The 19,273-nt window shown below is 38.1% G+C and overlaps 1 protein-coding gene across 1 annotated transcript in view; it reads left to right on the top strand.

Moving 5' to 3' along the window:
* LOC137496924 (esterase FE4-like) overlaps window positions 1-8,462 on the top strand; it is a 135,193-nt gene extending 126,731 nt beyond the window's left edge. The window contains exons 10-11 of the mRNA XM_068224989.1: window positions 2,251-2,383; window positions 8,068-8,462. Coding sequence (XP_068081090.1) covers window positions 2,251-2,383; window positions 8,068-8,233 — 299 coding nt within the window. The 3' untranslated portion in view covers window positions 8,234-8,462. The remainder of the gene's footprint in view (window positions 1-2,250; window positions 2,384-8,067) is intronic.
* Window positions 8,463-19,273: the final 10,811 nt, after the last annotated feature.

Here is a 19,273-nt window from a genome sequence, read left to right as displayed (position 1 = left end):
GGCATGAACATTTGTGTTTTGAATCTTCTTTAAAGTAAAGAAACACGTGTTATTTTGTCTTCGTAAAATCCACTTAAGGGGGGTGAATGAATTGAAAAATTAGTTGAATTCTTTGTATGAGGATACTTATATCTCAAAAACTAAAGATGTTAAAGACCTGAAAATTGGTATTTGCATCTCCTTTAAAATAAACACGCACTTTGGGGAGGGGGAATCAGCTTAACGGGTAGAAAGGCGGGGGGGGGGGTGAAAAGGAGTTGAATGGCGTTTATGAGAATATTTACAATATGTCTCGAAAAATGAAAATGTTACAGACGTGAAAATTAGTCTTTGGAATCTCCTTTAAAAATAAAGAAACATGTCTTTGTTTTTTCGGAAAAACGACGCAAGGGGCGTGGGGTTGAAAATAAGAAAATAAGGAGTTGAAATATGTTTCGAGGATACTTTGTCTGAAAAACTGAAGCTGTTACAGACGTGAAAGTTTGTATTTTGAATTTCTTTCAAAATAAAGAAACACGTATTTTTTGTTTTTGGAAAGTCCACGTAAGGCGGGAGAGGGGTGGAAACAAGTGAAGAAGAAGAAGTTGATTTTTTTATGAGTATACATTTATCTCAAAAACTGAAGGTGTTACAGACGTACAGATATGAAAACTGGTATTTGGAATGTCCTTTAAAAATAATGAAACATGTATTTTATTGTTTTTGGAAAATCCAGTTAAGGGGCTGAAAGGAATTGGAAAAGTGGGTGAATTTTCAAAATGAGTACCGGTATATCCAGTTAAGGGGTTGAAAGGAATTGGAAAAGCAGGTGAATTTTTAAAATGAGTACTGGTATATCTACATTATATGCCAAAAACTTAACATGTTAGAGGCAAGAAACTTGATATTTGGAAAGTCCTTTAAAAATACAGGAACATGTACCTTTTCGTTTTTGGAGAAAGCACTTAACAGGGAGTGAAAAGAAGTGAAAAATAGTTGAATTATTTTTATGAGGATACTTATATCTTAAAAACTGAAAATGTTACAGACATGAAAATTGGTTCTTGCGATCTCCTTTAAAAATAAAGAAACATGTACTTTTCTTTTCGGAAATTACACTTAAATGGGGCTTGGAGTGGGGGTGGGTTGGGTTGGGGGTGGGGGAGGTCTGATCAAAGGGTTGAATACTTTTCATGGGGATACTTACGTATACCTCAAATACTGAAGATATTACAAATGTGAGAATAGGTATTTGGAATCTCCTTTAAAAGTAAAGAAACATGTATTTAGTTTTTTGACTCAAGAGAAGACTGTTTCTCACATGTACAGTTCTATGTTGCATGGTTAGCCGCGAAGCCACAGGTAATTGCTAGTTTTCTATAAATGTACATCACCGAGCTCGATGGCTGCAGTCGCTTAAGTGCGGCCAGTATCCAGTATTCAGGAGATAGTGGGTTCAAACCCAACTGTCGGCAGCCCTGAAGACAGTTTTCCGTGGTTTCCCATTTTCACACGAGTCAAATGCTGGGGCTGTACCTTAATTAAGGCCACGGCTGCTTCCTTCCCAGTCCTAGCCCTTTCCTGTCCAATCGTCACAATGAGACCTATCTGTGTCGGTGCGACGTAAAGCTAATAGCAAAAAAAAAAAGTGTATATCAACAGAACAAGTGGCTAATGAGGCATACACATTGTAGAACTCAATTTTCGGCTTTATCCACTAGTAATGAATTGTCATACAATGAATATTTGGAAGAAATGTAGTATGTGGTGAAAGGAAACCACTGTGGGTTGACCATGATGTAGTATCTAAATTGGAATAAAGATGAGAGGAAATTACTGCTCAAATCTATGTTTCTCAACACACATTTGAGTTTCTCAATCTGTTTAGTAGTAAATAAGTTATACGTTACGCATAGGGGACTAAGGTACTGTATCTAGTCAATGGACTGAGGAAAAACTTCCAACAAAGAGAGAGTTAATTTATTAGCTGCACTACTATAGATTAAAATGTTTTTTACTTAGCCAGTTCTTACACTGGACACAAGATAATACCTACTGTATATCATAGTGGAGATATCTTGAGATTTAAGGGTTCTCAGGATCGAGTAACAGAGATTACATGTTGCTAATAAATTTCATCACACAAGATTTCTACATAAGGATGTAATACAAAATGTTCCCTAACACCTATAAAAACCTAAAATATAACTGGTTGGGAAATGGCTATTAGTACATTATGAATGTTCTGTAACTTATGCTTTTCTTTATTAGGAGCCACTCATGCAGACGACTTTGTTCACATTGTTGTGTCCAAATTCGCGGATCCCGTGGTGCCTCCTGATTCTCCAGAAGCGATTACTCGGGCTCGTCTGTTGAAGATGTACAGTGATTTCGCCAAGACAGGGTAAGGGCAACATTTTATATTGTGACATTTTCCTCATATAAATTTGAAATAAATTCTAGGACCATGTTTTCCCCAGAAGTGAAAGTCTCATTTCTAAATTTCTCGACTTCCTGACAGGGAACAGAACCCACATCCTTCTAAATGAAGTGGGCTTGCCTTTACCATCTACGCTGTCCAGCCGTCTTCTCCTATAAAAGGGAGAGCCCTCTCTAATATTTGCTGATAAATGGCCCAAACACCAGAAATGAGATTTTGGTGCTTGAAGGTATTCCAAAACTTAGGGCTCATTTAATACATTTTCTTCATTTCTATCCTGTTTTTTTAAAGTCCCATGAACATGTTGTAACCTCATCTGTGGATTTAAGAGGTCTTATAACATGATTAAATCTACAAACTATTCTAGTCAGAATCACTAAAAAAAGGAAGAAAGAAAAAAAAGCAAAAGAATTCAAACATGCTCCTTCTGATATTGAGAAACATGATATGAGGCAGCTGACTTAAGTAATCTTCATTCTGAATCAGAAATTTATATTGTGGCACCTTCTTTCAGTGTAATTTGGCACATATGTGTGTTCATATACAGTAATATAGTATGGTGAAAAACAGGGTGAAAATTCACATTGTGTGTTTCACAAAGAGTCCTCTCAATTTGAATTACTGCATTGACGGGGTGAAAGTACCTATGTGTTAATGTAATCACATAAATGGGATACCAATAAATAAAGGTTACAGATCTGTTCACATGGTTATGGGGGTATTTAGGGGTTATAGTAAAGATGTATTCTTGTCAGGTCAGGTACATCCTGCTGCCGTATGCGACAGTAGATGGTACTACCAGCGACTGTCTGGCTGAGGGTTGGGCAGCCGTTACGAAACCTGACAAACTAAGGGAACTAATGGCTATGGGTAGAGGAGTTTACCCTTAGGGGGCTTGTTGAAGCCCTTGTATAGGAAACAACACATAAATTCAATAGAAAGCTACTGCCTTGCAGATGTAGCAGGGGACTGTTAAAGGCTAAGGGAGATAACCCTGACAGAAAATCTTCTCTAACGTTAGGCCTAGCAAATCAGTTGGAGAGTAACTGCAATCACTTCCAAGACAAATACGAGCCTCAGATCAAAGAACCCAAGACAACAATAGCTAGGTGGATATGACAGCTTACAGCTTTAAGCTTCACCAGCTACGAAATCCAAATCAAGACCCAGTTGCCGGATTGGAACATTGAATATTCTAACACTGACAAATAAAACTGAAGAAATAATTGATATGATGGAAAGGAGGATGAGTGAAACCGAATGGAAGGCAACAGGAACAAGACCCCTCCATCTAGACCAGGGCCTCTCAAACGCCCAAACTCTCACGCGTGCAGAGCGAGGTGCATAGGCTCTGTGCACTGTGCATCGGTACGCTTCGCCTCAACTCGGCTTGACTCGGATGGTGTAGTGTGCTGAGAGCGACGAAGCGTTTGGTGGTAGACGACGTGTTTATCAGTGAAATAGATAAGCGCACGACAACAACATAATAATGGAGCAACCTGTTTCGAAGAAAGCAAAGACTTCCAAAAGTCCATTTCAATCGAACTGGGAACTTTTTTTTTTGTCGTGACGATAACGCCAAATGCTTAATCTGTGGGACGATAGGGACGATAATTACGTGCGTAAGAAAATCGTCTGCTGAAAGACACTACAACAGACTACATTCGGAAAATTATTGTGAAATCATAGGAAACGTCATCTTGAAGAAGAGCATTCTATAGCCACAAATGAGGTTTGTTCCAGTACTGTAGCATTTTCATTGTGGTTACGGGTTCTGCATTTTTTAAAATTGTGTTTACATTCCTCTCAAACATGTATGTGTATTTCTAATTCACTTTTTTAATTTTTTTTAATAACACTGGTAACATTGTCCCATACAACTGAGCGTCTCCGCTCACCACACGTAAACATTTCACAGTGGGGGAGAAACAGCATTGAAGGTGAGGAACGCGGAGACAGGCCGAACGGGTGAGACAGGTGTGGGGAGAGAGGAGTGGAGGGGTCTGCACTCTGGTCAACCAAGCGAAGTCGTCTTTGCACCGTGCGCAGTGCATGCACCCCGCGCATGCACCCTGAGAGGCCCTGATCTAGACTATAAACTATGCTGGTCTGGAAATAATTCGGAGTCAAGAAATGGAGTGAGCTTTATACTTCATAAAGATATTGATGTTTGTAGCCAGATTGAATTTTTCAGTGATAGAATAACTAAAGTGACAGGAAATTGGAAAGGAGACAAATATCATATAATCCAGGTGTATGCTCCACAATCAGGATGTTCAAATGAAGAAAAGAAACCTTCCTGCTCAACTTGGATGAACATATGGATTTTGAAAATATGGTAGTAATGGGAGATTTTAATACTGAGGTTGGATCAGACAGAATGGGCTATGAATCCTCCCTGGGTCCTCATGTAAATGGGGATTAGGACGACAGAGGGCGAACATCTTCTAGATATTTGTACGAGGATTTATATGGTTGTAAGTAACAATTGGTTCAAGAAAAGGGACACACATAAGATATAGTTGGGACAATCAATATGGAATTGTGATTGATTATATACTCACCGACCAAGAAGTTTGGAAGATTGTAAAAGAAGTTACAGTCATTCCTAGTGAAAATTTGGATGGAGACCACAGGCTGTTGGTTGCAGATATCACAAAGAGAGACCTCCTAAAGTCAACGATAAAAACTTGGAGACTTTCTGAATCAAGGATCGAGGAAATGTTTTCAGAAAGTGTTCGGAAGATGTTACCAAAAGATGATCTGAGATCTGCAAATGAGGAATGGGCTAACCTAAGGAGAGTATTGGTGAAGACAGCTGAGAGAATATGTGGAAGGCAGAGCCAAATAAGAAAATCCAAAGGAGCAGCATGGTGGAATGAGGATGTAAAAGCTGCTGTCAAAGCTAGAAATAGCACAAGAAGAGCTTTGTACCATGCCTGTGTGAGGAAATCCAAGTGAAATCAAGGATAAACTATCATTTTACAGAGAAAAAATATTACAGGTCAAAAGAATAGTTGACAATGAGAAAAGAAAATGCAAAGAAGATCGTGCCAGTAGAATAGGGCAAGAAAAACAAAAGAAGCTCTTGTATAGCACTGTTAAAAACAAAAGAAATTATAATAATACTATCAACACAGTAGAGCTCCCAAACGAAGAGTAACTAGAAATGAAAATGAAATATTACAGGAGTTCAGTAGATATTTCAATCCCTTACTGAACTGTAATACAACTGATGACACACAAGATGACCCTCTAAACCCTATAAATTATAATGTAGAAAGTTTGACCTGGCTGGAAGTGGAGACAACTATATGTAAAATGAAAAACAACAAGTCTGCAGGATTGGATGAGTTCAGTGTGGACATGATCAAAGCACTTGGAGAACCTGGAATACAATTGTTTTACAGAGTACTAAATAAAATTTGGGAAGAAAATGAAATCCCCAGTGACTGGAGACAAGGAGTGATTATTCCACTATTTAAGAAATACAGCCAAAAGAAGTGTAACATCTATAGAGGGGTAACCCTTCTATCTCATGGGTTAAAAATATGAGACCATCCTGGAGAGAAAAATCAGAAAATTTGTCGAACCTAAATTTGAGGAAGAACAGCATGGATTTAGAGTGAACAGATCAATGCCAGACCTCATTTTTTCGACAAGAATGCTCTCTGAAAAATACTGGGATAAGAATAGAACAGTTATAGTTATATTCTTGGATATTGAGAAGGCATATGATCATGTACTACGTAACTACATATGGGAATGTCTGAGACGCAAAGAAGTGCCAGATAAGATTATAGCTCGAGTAAAACTACTATTATGAACATTAAAATAAGAATAATAGTTAACACCACCTTTCCAATACTTATCTTTCCTTATATTTGGGAAATAACCATTACAACAGGCGTTGCAAGATGGGACATGCCTCGCCTAACTGTCGCAAGCATCATCAGCTGAAATAAATCTTAGCCTAAAGCCAGGTCAGGGTCCCAAACCTAGTATCCTTAAAATATATGGTACCCCAAGAATCAACATAAGGCTGGAGACGTATGCAACGAATAGTGATGGCATTAAGTGATGGCTGATAATGTTACTCATCTTTGATGTTCATGATTACGAGCATAGCTGGCAGAGAGGTGAAACCAAAGTAAAAGTTATACATAAGAAATCAAAAGGTATACTCTAATTAGTGGAGTTAAGCAGAGGGCATACAGGATATACCCACGTATACCCTTGACTACAACCCTGTTCTTCATGCTGATCCGTATTGATACGCAATTACAATTACAATAGTATGAAAAAGAATGTCCACTTAATCAATACATATTTTCAATACCATTTGTTCACAAGGTCTTATCACATTATTACTTCAGTTTTCTTCAGGTGTCTCAGTTGCTTAATAAGGCCTATATAAACATTAACAACTTCAATATAATGCACTCATCAAGGTTCAGCTTAAATACTTAAATACTTGATGAGATGAATCACAACATGTTTACAATTAAATGTGACATCATTTGGACATAGTTTTATTACTTAAGAATTTAATTTTATCTCGTGTTCCTTATAGAATAACCATAATATTTTAATATATATGTACCATTAGATTTTAAGATCATGTTTTGTAATTGTTTCAAGGACACAATAAATAGTTTGTAAATTTTAGATATACATGGCTAAAGATTATCTGGATTAAGGTCGAAACTAGTACCACAGGTGATGATTGTATAATCACACCAATAAAATATGTATTAATTAGCTGGACATTCTTTTTCATACTATTGTAATTGTAACCACCCAACTGACATATGCTAATTTCTTCCACACATTCTGTGTATTATGAGACATGTGCTTTTCTTTCAGAACTGATTAATTTGTTAACTCTGAATTATTTGGATTAATAAGAAATACTGTACTGGTATGTGTTTATATATATGCTTCAGGTTGAATTTTGGTGGTTTTCTTTCAGAACTGATTAATTTGTTCACTCTGAATTATTTGGATTAAGTAAGAAATACTGTATGTGTTTATATATATGCTTCAGGTTCAGTTTTGCTTCAGTATCACTACTGCTATCTGTTGCTGTTTCTTGATGGTTGCAGTATTTTTGCACCTGTCCCTTAATACAAGCCAGGGCAAAATGTAGCTTCCACTGAAGCCCCAGTCTCATATGGCTGTGAGAGTATGGAAGCTATTGAGATATTATGCTTGATGATGATGCTTGTTGTTTTAAGGGGCCTAACATCGAAGGTCATCAGCCCGAGATATTATGAATGGTGCTGAGTAATGCATCTGAGTGTTATGAAAGGTGTTACAGTTGTGTTGTAATAGTACTTTCTGAACCATTGAGGAAAGCAATGGAAAACTAACCTCAATCCTCATTTGCCTAATATGTTACATGTTGGGTCTTTTGCTGGTTTATGTGGTTTCCCTATAGCCACATAACATTTGGTGTTCCTTGTTGAGGATCCAGTCAGCCTTTGGGCTGATGACCTAACAAATGACATGAATACCCAGTGCTCAGTCAGTCTTTTGATTCATGTAACAGTTATGCCTAGCATGTGTTAGACACAGTTCCTGTACCACTGAAGTTGACTATTTTCTAATTCTGATGTCAGACTGAGTGTTGTTCTTTCATGTTCCAGTAATCCTACTCCTGAAGTGACAGACCTGGTGCCAGTCATTTGGAAGCCTCACACAGCCTCCAACCCTTGCTATCTCAACATTGACGAGGAGCTCAGCTTGAAGACAAACCTCTTTGAAGACCGAATGACCTTCTGGGAGGAGATATACAAGTCAGAAAGCAACTGAAACTGAATGGGCCACAGAAAGTACAACCCACAGGACATATCATTTTTGAGTATTGTTTTTAAGACAGCATATACACCTTCTGCCATTGAAAATTAGATCATTTTATACATTTTAATCCTCCAATTTTTTAATCCTTATCACAATGAAATTCAATGTGCCGTATATTCGAAAATTGTTCTTCAAAACAGCAGAGAAATGAATAATGTAATTTTAAAAAGTTGTGATTCCTCGATTTGGAAGCCTCACACAGCCTCCAACCCTTGCTATCTCAACATTGACGAGGAGCTCAGCTTGAAGACAAACCTCTTTGAAGACCGAGGGAGGAGATATACAAGTCAGAAAGCAACTGAAACTGAATTATAATTGCAAAATTTGCACTAAATCATTATTCCAGTAGTCAGATTAACAACCTGAATGTTAATAGCTTATATATTTGCACTGTATAAGGAAGAAAAATATTTTTGTTAGAAATGTATAATTATGACTTTCTTTTAACAGAAAAATTTTTATAACAAACTTCCTGTTAAACAGAAGCTAACAATTGAGATTCAGATTGTAGATAACAATAGAAAAGGAAGCTACACAAAATATCATGCAATTATCTTGAAAACTTTGGAAGTTACAATGTAAAATACTCTGTACACTACAGTATTGAGAAGACAAGCAAACTACGTGTTGGCTGCAGACTGATGACTAAATCTGATCACATTGGAGTACTTTATAATGTGTATATTAATCAATTTTATAGATATTTGATTTTTATTTCACAGTTATGAAGGTCAAAAATTAAAAATTGATCCCCTAGTTTTTTGGAAGGTGTAAGTTATGGAAGGTTTCAATTCCCTATCAAGTACTGTAAATTTATATCCTGGAAGCTCTGTATGGCTGGAATTGTGAAATTTTTAGAGCTACTCTTAGCATCTCCTGGAAGTTTACTGAACCAAACACTATGTAGTAAACATCTCTTCCAGACCCAAATTCCTTTCTGTGGGCAGTAAAATAAATATTTTATTAAATTTAGTTCTCTTAAAGGCTGCAAAATGAGCATCATTCTTCAAAATAAATGTTTATCTATATTTCAATTTATATTCCCATATTCTCATTCTAGCTGAAATTAAAGGTGCCTTTCCCTATTTTTAACCACTTTTGACTGTGCTGTGTAAATGGTAAATTACCTTTCTATAAAAATAAAATATGAATTTTGTCTGTACTTTGGTCAAAATTTCATAAATTGTACTCTTAGAACTCTTCCTTTGGCTGCTTCAAGTTGGTGGAGCTCAATACTCGGCTGCTCTTCTAAATCTCAGAGAATTTCTTTGGCACTTGATCACATCTGGAAGGGTTGGTGATAGGGTGAAGAAAAAAAAGTATTTGTCCTGTTCATTTAACTCAGATTTTTTAAATACCGTAAAGTCAAAATGAAACCCAGAAGTTGTATCATCATGGTGGTGAGCAAAATCAAAGGCTATAACTGCCTAGTGTCCTTTATAAACAAAGTCCCATATTGCATTTAATTATGCTCCCTTGCCTTTCTCTTAAGAGAATTCATATATACACACATCATACATCTTCATTATGGTCTGATATGCCTTTCAGTGTTCAGTCTGCAAGCCTCTGTGAATTTTCTAATTGCCGCCTATTTGTAACTAGTTCTGTAGCCTCGTTTGGTTCTATACTTCTTATCTTTAAGTCATTTTGGAAACTGAGTCTAACCATGATTATCTTGGTCTCCCTCTACCCCTCTTACCTTCCATAACAGAATTCAATATTTTCCTAGGTAACCTATCCTCCATCATTCGCCTCACATGACTCCACCACCAAAGCCGGTTTATGTGTACAGCTTCATCCATTGAGTTCATTCCTAACTTAGACTTTATTTCCTCATTCCAAATACCTCCTACCATTATTCCCACCTGTTTGTACCAGCAATCATTCTCACTACTTTCATGTCTGTTACTTCCAGATTATCAATAAGAAAACCTGAGTCCATCCAGCTTTCACTCCCATAAAGCAAAGTTGATCTGAAAACAGACCGATGTAAAGATAGTTTCGTCCGGGAGCTGACTTCCTGCTTACAGAATACCGTTGATCGCAACTGCAAGCTCACTGCATTTGCTTTAGTGCACCTTGATTCAATCTCACTTACTATACTACCAACCTGGGAGAAAATACATCCTAAATACTTAAAGTTATCTACATGTTCCAGCTTTGTATTCCCAATCTGACATTCAATTCTCTTGCATTTCTTACCTACTGACAACAATTTAGTCTTAGAAAGGCTAATTTTCATACCATACACCTTGCACCTGTTTTCAAGTTCCCAGATATTAAACTGCAGACTTTCGGCACAACCTGCCATTAAGACCAGGTCGTCAGCATAGGCCAGACTGCTTACTACATTTTCACCTAACTGAATCCTTCCCTGCAATTTAATACTATGAATGATAAAGGTGAAAGCTTACAGTCTAATCTAACTCCTGTAATTACCTTGGACCAAGAACTCATTTTTCTGTTTACTGGGCGAGTTGGCCATGCAGTTAGGAACACGGAGCTGTGAGCTCACATCCAGGAGATAGTGGGTTCAAACCCCACTGTTGGCAGCCTTGAAGATGGTTTTCAGTGGTTTCCTATTTTCACACCAGGCAAATGCTGGGACTTTACCTTAATTAAGGCCACGGCCACTTCCTTCCCATTCCTAGGCCTTTTCTGTCCCATCGTCGCCATAAAACCTATCTGTGTCGATGCGACGTAAAGCAAATAGCATTCTACTGTCAATTCTCACTGCAGCCTAATTGCCAACATAAATACTTTGATTGATTGTAATAATCTACTCTTAATCCGAGAATTTGTAGAGTAATAAATGAGTATTTTATGTTAGACCATAAAATAAAGTATTTTCCATAAGAAATTTTGTCTAGAATTTAATCCCTCCACAATGAAGAAGTAAAACATGAGAATACATAAAATATGTTTAAAATATGTGAAAGTTTGTTTACACAAATGCAAAAAGCACTATAATCCTATAGAGATTAGCACTGCATGATTTAAGATCCTAAAATCCAGAAGAAGTCGAATATCAGTCATTTAAATGAAGCAAGGTGCAAGTTCTTGAAGAGCAGCATAACATATGTAATGTCCGGCACCGTGCTTCAAAATGTTCATGTGAATTGATGAATAGTTCAGTGAACAAGCCTGCAAATACTGCTAGGCATGAAGTTATAATACAATTTAATAAATTTGAAGTCCTAAAATTATATAGAAGTTGAGGATAAGTCACTTAAGTGCTTCTTGAACTGATTTTAGTGAAAGATTTCTCCTTTACTTATTGTTTTCCTATACATTGTTTTATATTTTTATTTAATTGGCTGATGATCACCCAGAATAGTGGTCAAAACCGGTACCGCTTTTAACCGCTTTCAATCAAATAAGAATGTAACATTACATTTCTTATTTTCCTTGTATTGAATAGGTTGAACCACTTTATTTCTTGTTTTCAATTTAATTGTGATACAGTTCAATACGGAACATTATGAAATTTCTATCTTTAAAAGAGTATAGGGTAGTCGTGAAAACAAAAATAATAATCAGCTGATTGCTGTATTCCTATTACTTGTATCATCAATCAATCATCAGTGATCCTTAGTTCCAAGTTTCCAGCATACTTTGTACTTTGCACCTCCGATCATTCAACAAGTAAAAATTAATTACTGGTAGCCAATTCCTATATCCTGATAATTGCACTGGGGTATACACTACCAACCACCACACATACACGCAGTAGTGATTAAATCCCTCCACACAGGGTGAGGATGAGGAATGACATCTGGCCATAAAAAAGGCCAAATTTACATGTTGCGACATAGTACACAACCACAACCCAACAGATGTAGTAGAAGAATCAGCTATGTGGGGAACGAAACAGAAACAAATATCATTCTTGTGAGTGATCTGCAATTACCAAATGTTAACTGGGAAGAGAATGCAAATGACAGAAAGCATGGCCAACAAATGGTGAATAAGTTAAAGTGGGAAGGCCAGCTGAATCGGAAAGTAACGGAATCAACAAGAGGAAAAAATATTCTAGACACAGTGCTGTTAAAACCAGATGATCTCTATAGAGAAACTGAAGTCATAGATGTATAAGTAATAATGAAGCTGTTTTTGTCATAGTTTAAAATAAATGTGATGGAAAGGGATGTTGTAATAGTAGGACTATTAGGCAACACCATTTGGCTGATAAGAGGGGCATGGGAAACTTTTTAAAAACAATTATGATCAATTGAAAATGGTAAACAAAATTGTATACAACCTATAGGATGGATTTAAAGCAATTGTTGAGGAACGTGAAAACAGGTATGTTCCTATAAAAGTAGTAAGGACCCATTATAACAGGGAACTAAAAAGCTAAAGAAAGAGGTGAAGATTAGAAAGAAATAGAGTTAGGAATGTTTACAGAAGTAAGGAGAGATTGAAGAAGCCTACTATGAAAATGAATTTAGCAAAAAAGTCAGCTAATTTTAGGGAGCAATGGAACTTTAAAGCTGAAACAGGTTCCAAGAAGAATATTCCTGAGATCATTAATGAGTAAGGGGAGTGTAGATGTGAGGATTTTCAGAAGACAGAATTATTCAATCAGCAATATGTAAAGGTAATAAAGGTAATATCCTGATAGAGGAGGTGACTAATAGCAGCGAATTACTGAAATTTACCTATGATAATAAAGAAAATTACTACATGATACAAAATTTGAAAGCTAGAAAAGCAGCTGGGACTGATATTATTTCTGGGGATAAATTGAAGGCAATGAGTTATATAGTGCCATAACTGAAATACTTATTTGATTACTGTTCACATGAAGGAGTGATATTCAATGAATGGAAAGTTACAATATTAGGTCCAGTGTACAAGGGGAAGGGCGATAAACACAAAGTGGATTGTTAGTTACAGGCCATCAGCTTGACATATGTTGTCTGTAAGCTCTTGAAAGCATTCTTTCTGATTATATGATAGTTGGGGAAAAAGTCACTGCAACTATTTTTTTTTCCTGCAGATATGTGAGTGGATTACAAACTGCTATTTGTCACAGTTAAGCTATACAGGCATAGTATGTATTCACAACAACAGATGGCTCTGTGATTGCTGGTAGTAGCACAGAGAGTGCTGTTAAATCAGTTGTGTGGTGAGTGTCGTGCTAGATGTATGTAACCCGGACTGAGCAGTGCGCATGCCTCAAAATAGAGGTTTTCTGGGGAAGAAATGCGAGAGAATGTCACAGTGAATTGGTGAAAGCCCTTGAGAATAATGGCCTCCCATACCGTACTGTAACATGGTGGGTAGGAAAGTTTCAGCAAGGACGTGTGGCAACCGGTGATCTGCAACACTCGGGATGACCTGTCACTATGCGGACGGATATGGCACGTGCTGTCATTGAGCAGCTCCTGGAGGAAGACAGATGATGGACGCTACTGGAGTAGCTTATTAAAAATGGTACAATCACTTGAACTATATCACCGTATAGCACAACCTACACAACTACCAAGTTTTATGAATATCTGTGAAGGATTAACGGGCTTATTGCAGGTTGAAGTGATAGCTGAATTCCATGATGCATACGGCAGATTAAAAGAAGCCAAATGACAAGCCTAGAGCCATACCTGTTGGCTGACGGAAGTTCTACGACGTGATATTGTCAGTGTTGAAAGTTTGCAATTAAACTGTACGAAGTTCATCATGTAAGGTGACTAAACTATTTTCAGTCAGTAAAAAACTTTCGCTTTGCATCTGAAGCAGTGCAGTTTTGAACCTGTACTTTTTCAAATGACATTACATGACAGGAAACATTCATTCGTAATTTTGAACAGTGAATTCGAAATTATAGTCAGATACTGCATTCTAATATTAGAACTTATGTTTGATTGGAATTCAGATATTGAAATCAATTATTAGAACTTGTGTTTTCAAGTGGAAGCATTAATTCAGAGTCTTTAGAGAGTATATTGAAACTTAGGTTTTCTTGAGTACATCTCTAATGCTGATTGATGTTGAACCTCATATTACAGTAAAATGAACACAGTAACTTCAGTGAATGGAACTAATTTCACTTGCAAGTGTTTAGAAAATCATATCAATATCTTCATTTGTGTTTAAACTTAACATAGTAGTATCAGTGAACGGAACTTAATTCACTTCATGTAAATAATCTACTACAGTAAGTAGTATCTTTGTACCATTATTACATGTGAGTGGAACAAATTTCAAATTTCAACTAAAACTAAAATAAAAAATAAGGTTCCTAGAAGGAAACCATAATTCGATTTCATTGATTGCAAATGTTAAAGAAATTTAAACTCTTTAGGCTTTTTCAATCCTGAAATTACCAGCGTTTCACCCCAGTGTAGCAGTGGGCTCATCAGTTGGATTGCTATACCTTTCCAAAACGCTGGCGGCTAGTGCGCCATTGAGACACCACTGCAAGCCTCTTATGTAGGACGATGCAGTGATGGTAAAATGATTGCAGTGAACAGTGACATAGAGCATTGTGATGTGCAAACTTGTAGATAACCCAAAGCAATAGTAGGACATAGTAAACTTCTATAAGCATTTGTGTCCTCTTTTGTCGAACAGTGAACAGTGAAATACACAAGTAAATTATTTATTTTACAAACAATCTTTGAAACTGTGCCATGTGAAATTTGTGTTAAAAGAGTGCATGTCCGATTACAACAACCTTTGATCATAGAATAGTTTCTTTATTTCCTCTTATATCTGTGATGAGCTCAGTTACCTCAAAGAAATGCTTGTGTCTGGACACAGTGCTTTCAAAGTTCTTAATTCCATTCATGGGAATGGTAAAACCATTTAAACTTCACTTCATATTTCACTTCACATAAGTAGAGTGTTTGTAATATTACTGAGTGACTGAACCCTGGAACTCGACCTCCCAGACCGTCAAGATCTTCTAGAAATTCCAGAACATCTAGAGCAGCTTCTGATGGAGTAATACATGCTTCCATAGTGCTGAGAGCTGTTTTCTTGTGTGGATGGAAAGAGCAGCGACAGTGTGGGACATCACCAGCCGCAAGACCAGGGAACAACACATTTTTTTCCAACATGAGCTCCTACTGAAAAATAACATGAACTTGGCTTTCTTGAACAAGCAAAATGTTTAAACTTAAAATTCATTTAAAAGCAAAACCTCTCTCTGTACACATTCCAATCTGATGTGCTATACATGCCCTGTGTAAATCCATGCTCTTCAAGCTAGCCTAGTACGAGCATATTTTTCTTGGCACAATATACAGGCTGGTCAGAAACAACGTGAACCAGGTATATGAGCGTTAGAGGGTTGGTAGCACTGGTAAATAATTTGAAAGAAATAATTCAATATCTTATGCCGTTGTCATTTTATCAGCTACTGAAGTTAGCAAAGATCGCTTTGCGGGCAAATGCAAATGGGTTTTGCGAGAAGATGTTGCTAAACCTGCACATGGCTTAAGACTGGCTTAAAAGCACCAATCTGAGAAGGCTTATGTTGCAATGTGGGTCCATGTCCACTGTACACATGTCACATGGCTGCTTAATGAACATTTCTATAAATCACCAATCCCCTAGCAGCTACCAACGAGGAGAAATCAGCATCAAACGCAAACACACCATGGACGTGAGCCATTGTCACCGTAGCGCACTTGCTATGATGCGTTTCTGCCAGCTCGGAGGTCTGTGTTCAAATCCCTCCCTGGGCAAAAGTTTGTTCTTCGATTGAAGATTTTTTCAAATGATTTATCAACATGATCAACCCTCTAACGCTCATGTACCCAGTTCATGTTGTTTCCGACCACTCGGTATTCTACCTTACCCTGTCCTTATGCCTTTGGCCTAGCTCAGCGGAGAAGCTACGTGCATTGTCTGATATAAAAGTGTGTTCAAAATCTATCTAAAAGTAACTTAAAACAAAGTAGGACATGTGCAAGACTACATATTTTAGTAAGTGAGAATTCACTGAAATAAGGGCTGGAACAAAATTTACTGAATAAAACGCATGGGTAAATACAATAACGAAACGAAATTACAAAACAAGTTTACAAATTTACAAAGCAAAAACAAATCTCGACTTCACAGGATTGAGTCGTCATGAGGGTCACGAACCCTGTCAAAACAAAGTCTGAGTAACGAAGGTGAATACGTGTTTCGCGGAATTAATCAGATGAGCTATCTATGAGTGACATACAGCCATAAGTTATCAATACAATGCACTGGTGCACAATGAAAAGACTCGCGTCACGCCCAAAATATTTACAAGTCAATCCCGAACTGGTCGGTAGCACATACATAAAAACACACACAGTCTTGGAACTGGCACACTATCCCCCAAAATGTACTGGTTCTACTATCGCGGGTCTACCCGGATAAAACTGGACAGGTCGGAACCTGCGACCATAATACAGCGCGTGCTGTGACACACTTAAACAACGTCGTGCACACATATGCAAAATAAGACAACCAAATAAACAAGAAAAAATATGCTCAAACATATATAACACACTGAGAATACCTCCTGTAAAAAGAAAAACATGTAAATACCCTTGATATCACATCATGATGTCCTGTCTGCACTAATGAGACATCATCACTTGTGTCGTGTCCGCCCCGAAAGTTGGCGAGTCCTGGGACGTCAATGGCGAAGGCGGAACGGAGAATGCAATGAATGAGCAAAGGACATAAACTTTCACTGCAGACGGGCCGACCGAGTCTAGCTTACTTTAATAACGGGAAATTCCATACGCATCCGGGGGATCCTTCGGGTCGCCGACACTTCGAGTACCTGTTCTTGATACAATACATCTGCCCCAGTGGCTCGCACAAATACGTTTCAACTGCACAACAGGCAGGGAAACAAATCGCAAATTAGCATTCCATGCAATTCAACATCTGCGTCAATAATATCGCCATCCAAGAGCTAAATAACAAGCCGTATATCACAGAAATCCATACATCAGCACTAATGTCCGACTCGTTGGCTGAACGGTCAGCGTACTGGCCTTCGGTTCCGAGGATCCCGGGTTCGATTCCCGGCCGGGTCGGGGATTTTAACCTTAATTGGTTAATTCCAATGGCACGGGGGCTGGGTGTATGTGTAGTCTTCACGATCATTTCATCCTCATCACGACGCGCAGGTCGCCTACAGGAGTCAAATAGAAAGACCTGCACCTGGCGAACCGAACCCGTCCTGGGACATCCCGGCACTAAAAGCCATACGACATTTCATTTCAGCACTAATGGCTTCTCATATCTAGATTAACGCAGGTTCATATCTCAGCTTATTCTCAGCCCCAGAGTCACCTCTATATCAGCGATCATACTCGAATTTATAGGCGCAATCCGGCTTCATACTCTGTCCCGTCTAAATTCTCATCTCATGACGACTACGGTTCGGTCCGTTGCTTTATTAATTTGAGAGAAACTTGCTCACAACGTTGGAAAAATGTAATATAACTGCAGGTATGGCTCCAATCTGAAAATAGCATGCTTCGTGCGCAACCTAGCCTTAACTACAGATAACCTATCTCAAATTCCCGCTCAAACACTAGAGGTGACTTTACGTCGTAATTAAATAAAGACAATAAAGACAAATAACCTAAGATAAATCAAACACATAATCATTAAACTACAATTCCCACAAACACTCTAATCAAATCCAATAAAACACACGCGCGTAGCCAGCCCCAAGTTGAATTACTTTAAATAAAATGAAAACATCACTATGCTTAAGTCATATACAAGATTAATTAAAAGAACAGAACAGGGCATCACGTGTCTCTATTGTGTATCATGCTTAAAAATGTAGATTAACTCATCTGATTGTCATCCGTCATCGCCTCCAGTCCCGGCTGGAACGCGTGGTTCGCTGAAGCCATCATATTGGCTTGGACGTTGAACCTGGAACACCGGCAATCGATGCCCTGCACTGCCATCTGCGTGGTCATCTGCTTCTTGCTTGAGCTAATGTTTTCTGGAACTGGTTGCTGCAGATAGAACACTCTTCTTGTTATTTGCCTTGTAATAATCACGCGCGGTACTGTGACTTAGGCAAGACCAATGGACAAATCTCAATACTCTTAATTTAGTTCGTTAAAATCAGCGCCTATTAAGGTTGAGAACCCAGTCACAGACAAGTTCATAAGGGATACTATTAGCGCTACCCGCACTCAAAATATCCGCGAACTCGATTATCTTTATATTGCACAAATACACAGTCTGAGCTGGGGTGAGCTATTTACATCTGAATATACTGTTTATAATCACATTCAAATTCGTATGAGCTAGTTATTTTCTGTATGAATTTGAAGTTTACATAGTTCTACCAGTTAGACAAAGGTATGCAGTCTTACAGTTGAAAGCAAGTGTTATGCACGGCTCACTGTCCATCACGGACGGACAACAGCACTCAAGAAAATATTACGAATGGATGAGACTGAGCTCGCCAGCTGCCTTCGCTTTATACAAAGGGCACTAGGAAAGTTTTGCAAATCGAGTGAACGACTTTTTCAAAATAACTTCCACCACACTCAATACATTTCTCCATACGTCGAAACCAGTCACTGAACCAACTCTGCCACTTTTCTTCGGTTACATTTTCACACTCTTGATCCCATGCTGCCAGAAGCTCCTTGTCGGATGCAAAACGCCACCCTTTCAGCTTCATCTTTACTTCTAGGAAGAGTGCGAAGTCACATGGGGCAAGATCAGGACTGTATGGAGGGTGATCAAGCACAGTCAACCCTGATCTGGCAAGAAAATCCATTGTTACATTAGCACGATGTGCTGGAGCATTGTCGTGATGCAAGAGCCAAGTGTTGAGCCGTGACCTTGGACGGAGCTGCTTGAGAGCCTGGATGACCTGAGGCAGACAAATCTCACTGTACCACTTCGCAGTAACCGTCCTTTGTGTTTCTAGCACAACACGAGTGAGGATGTCCCGTTTAGTGAAGAATACTGCAATCATCCCTTCCTTCACTAACCTTGACTTTCGCACAGTCACAG

Source organism: Anabrus simplex, chromosome 1, assembly GCF_040414725.1.
Source record: "Anabrus simplex isolate iqAnaSimp1 chromosome 1, ASM4041472v1, whole genome shotgun sequence".
Lineage (NCBI taxonomy): Eukaryota > Metazoa > Arthropoda > Insecta > Orthoptera > Tettigoniidae > Anabrus > Anabrus simplex.
The sequence above is the reverse complement of the archived record's forward strand: the minus strand, read 5'-3'. Positions and strand labels throughout refer to the sequence as shown.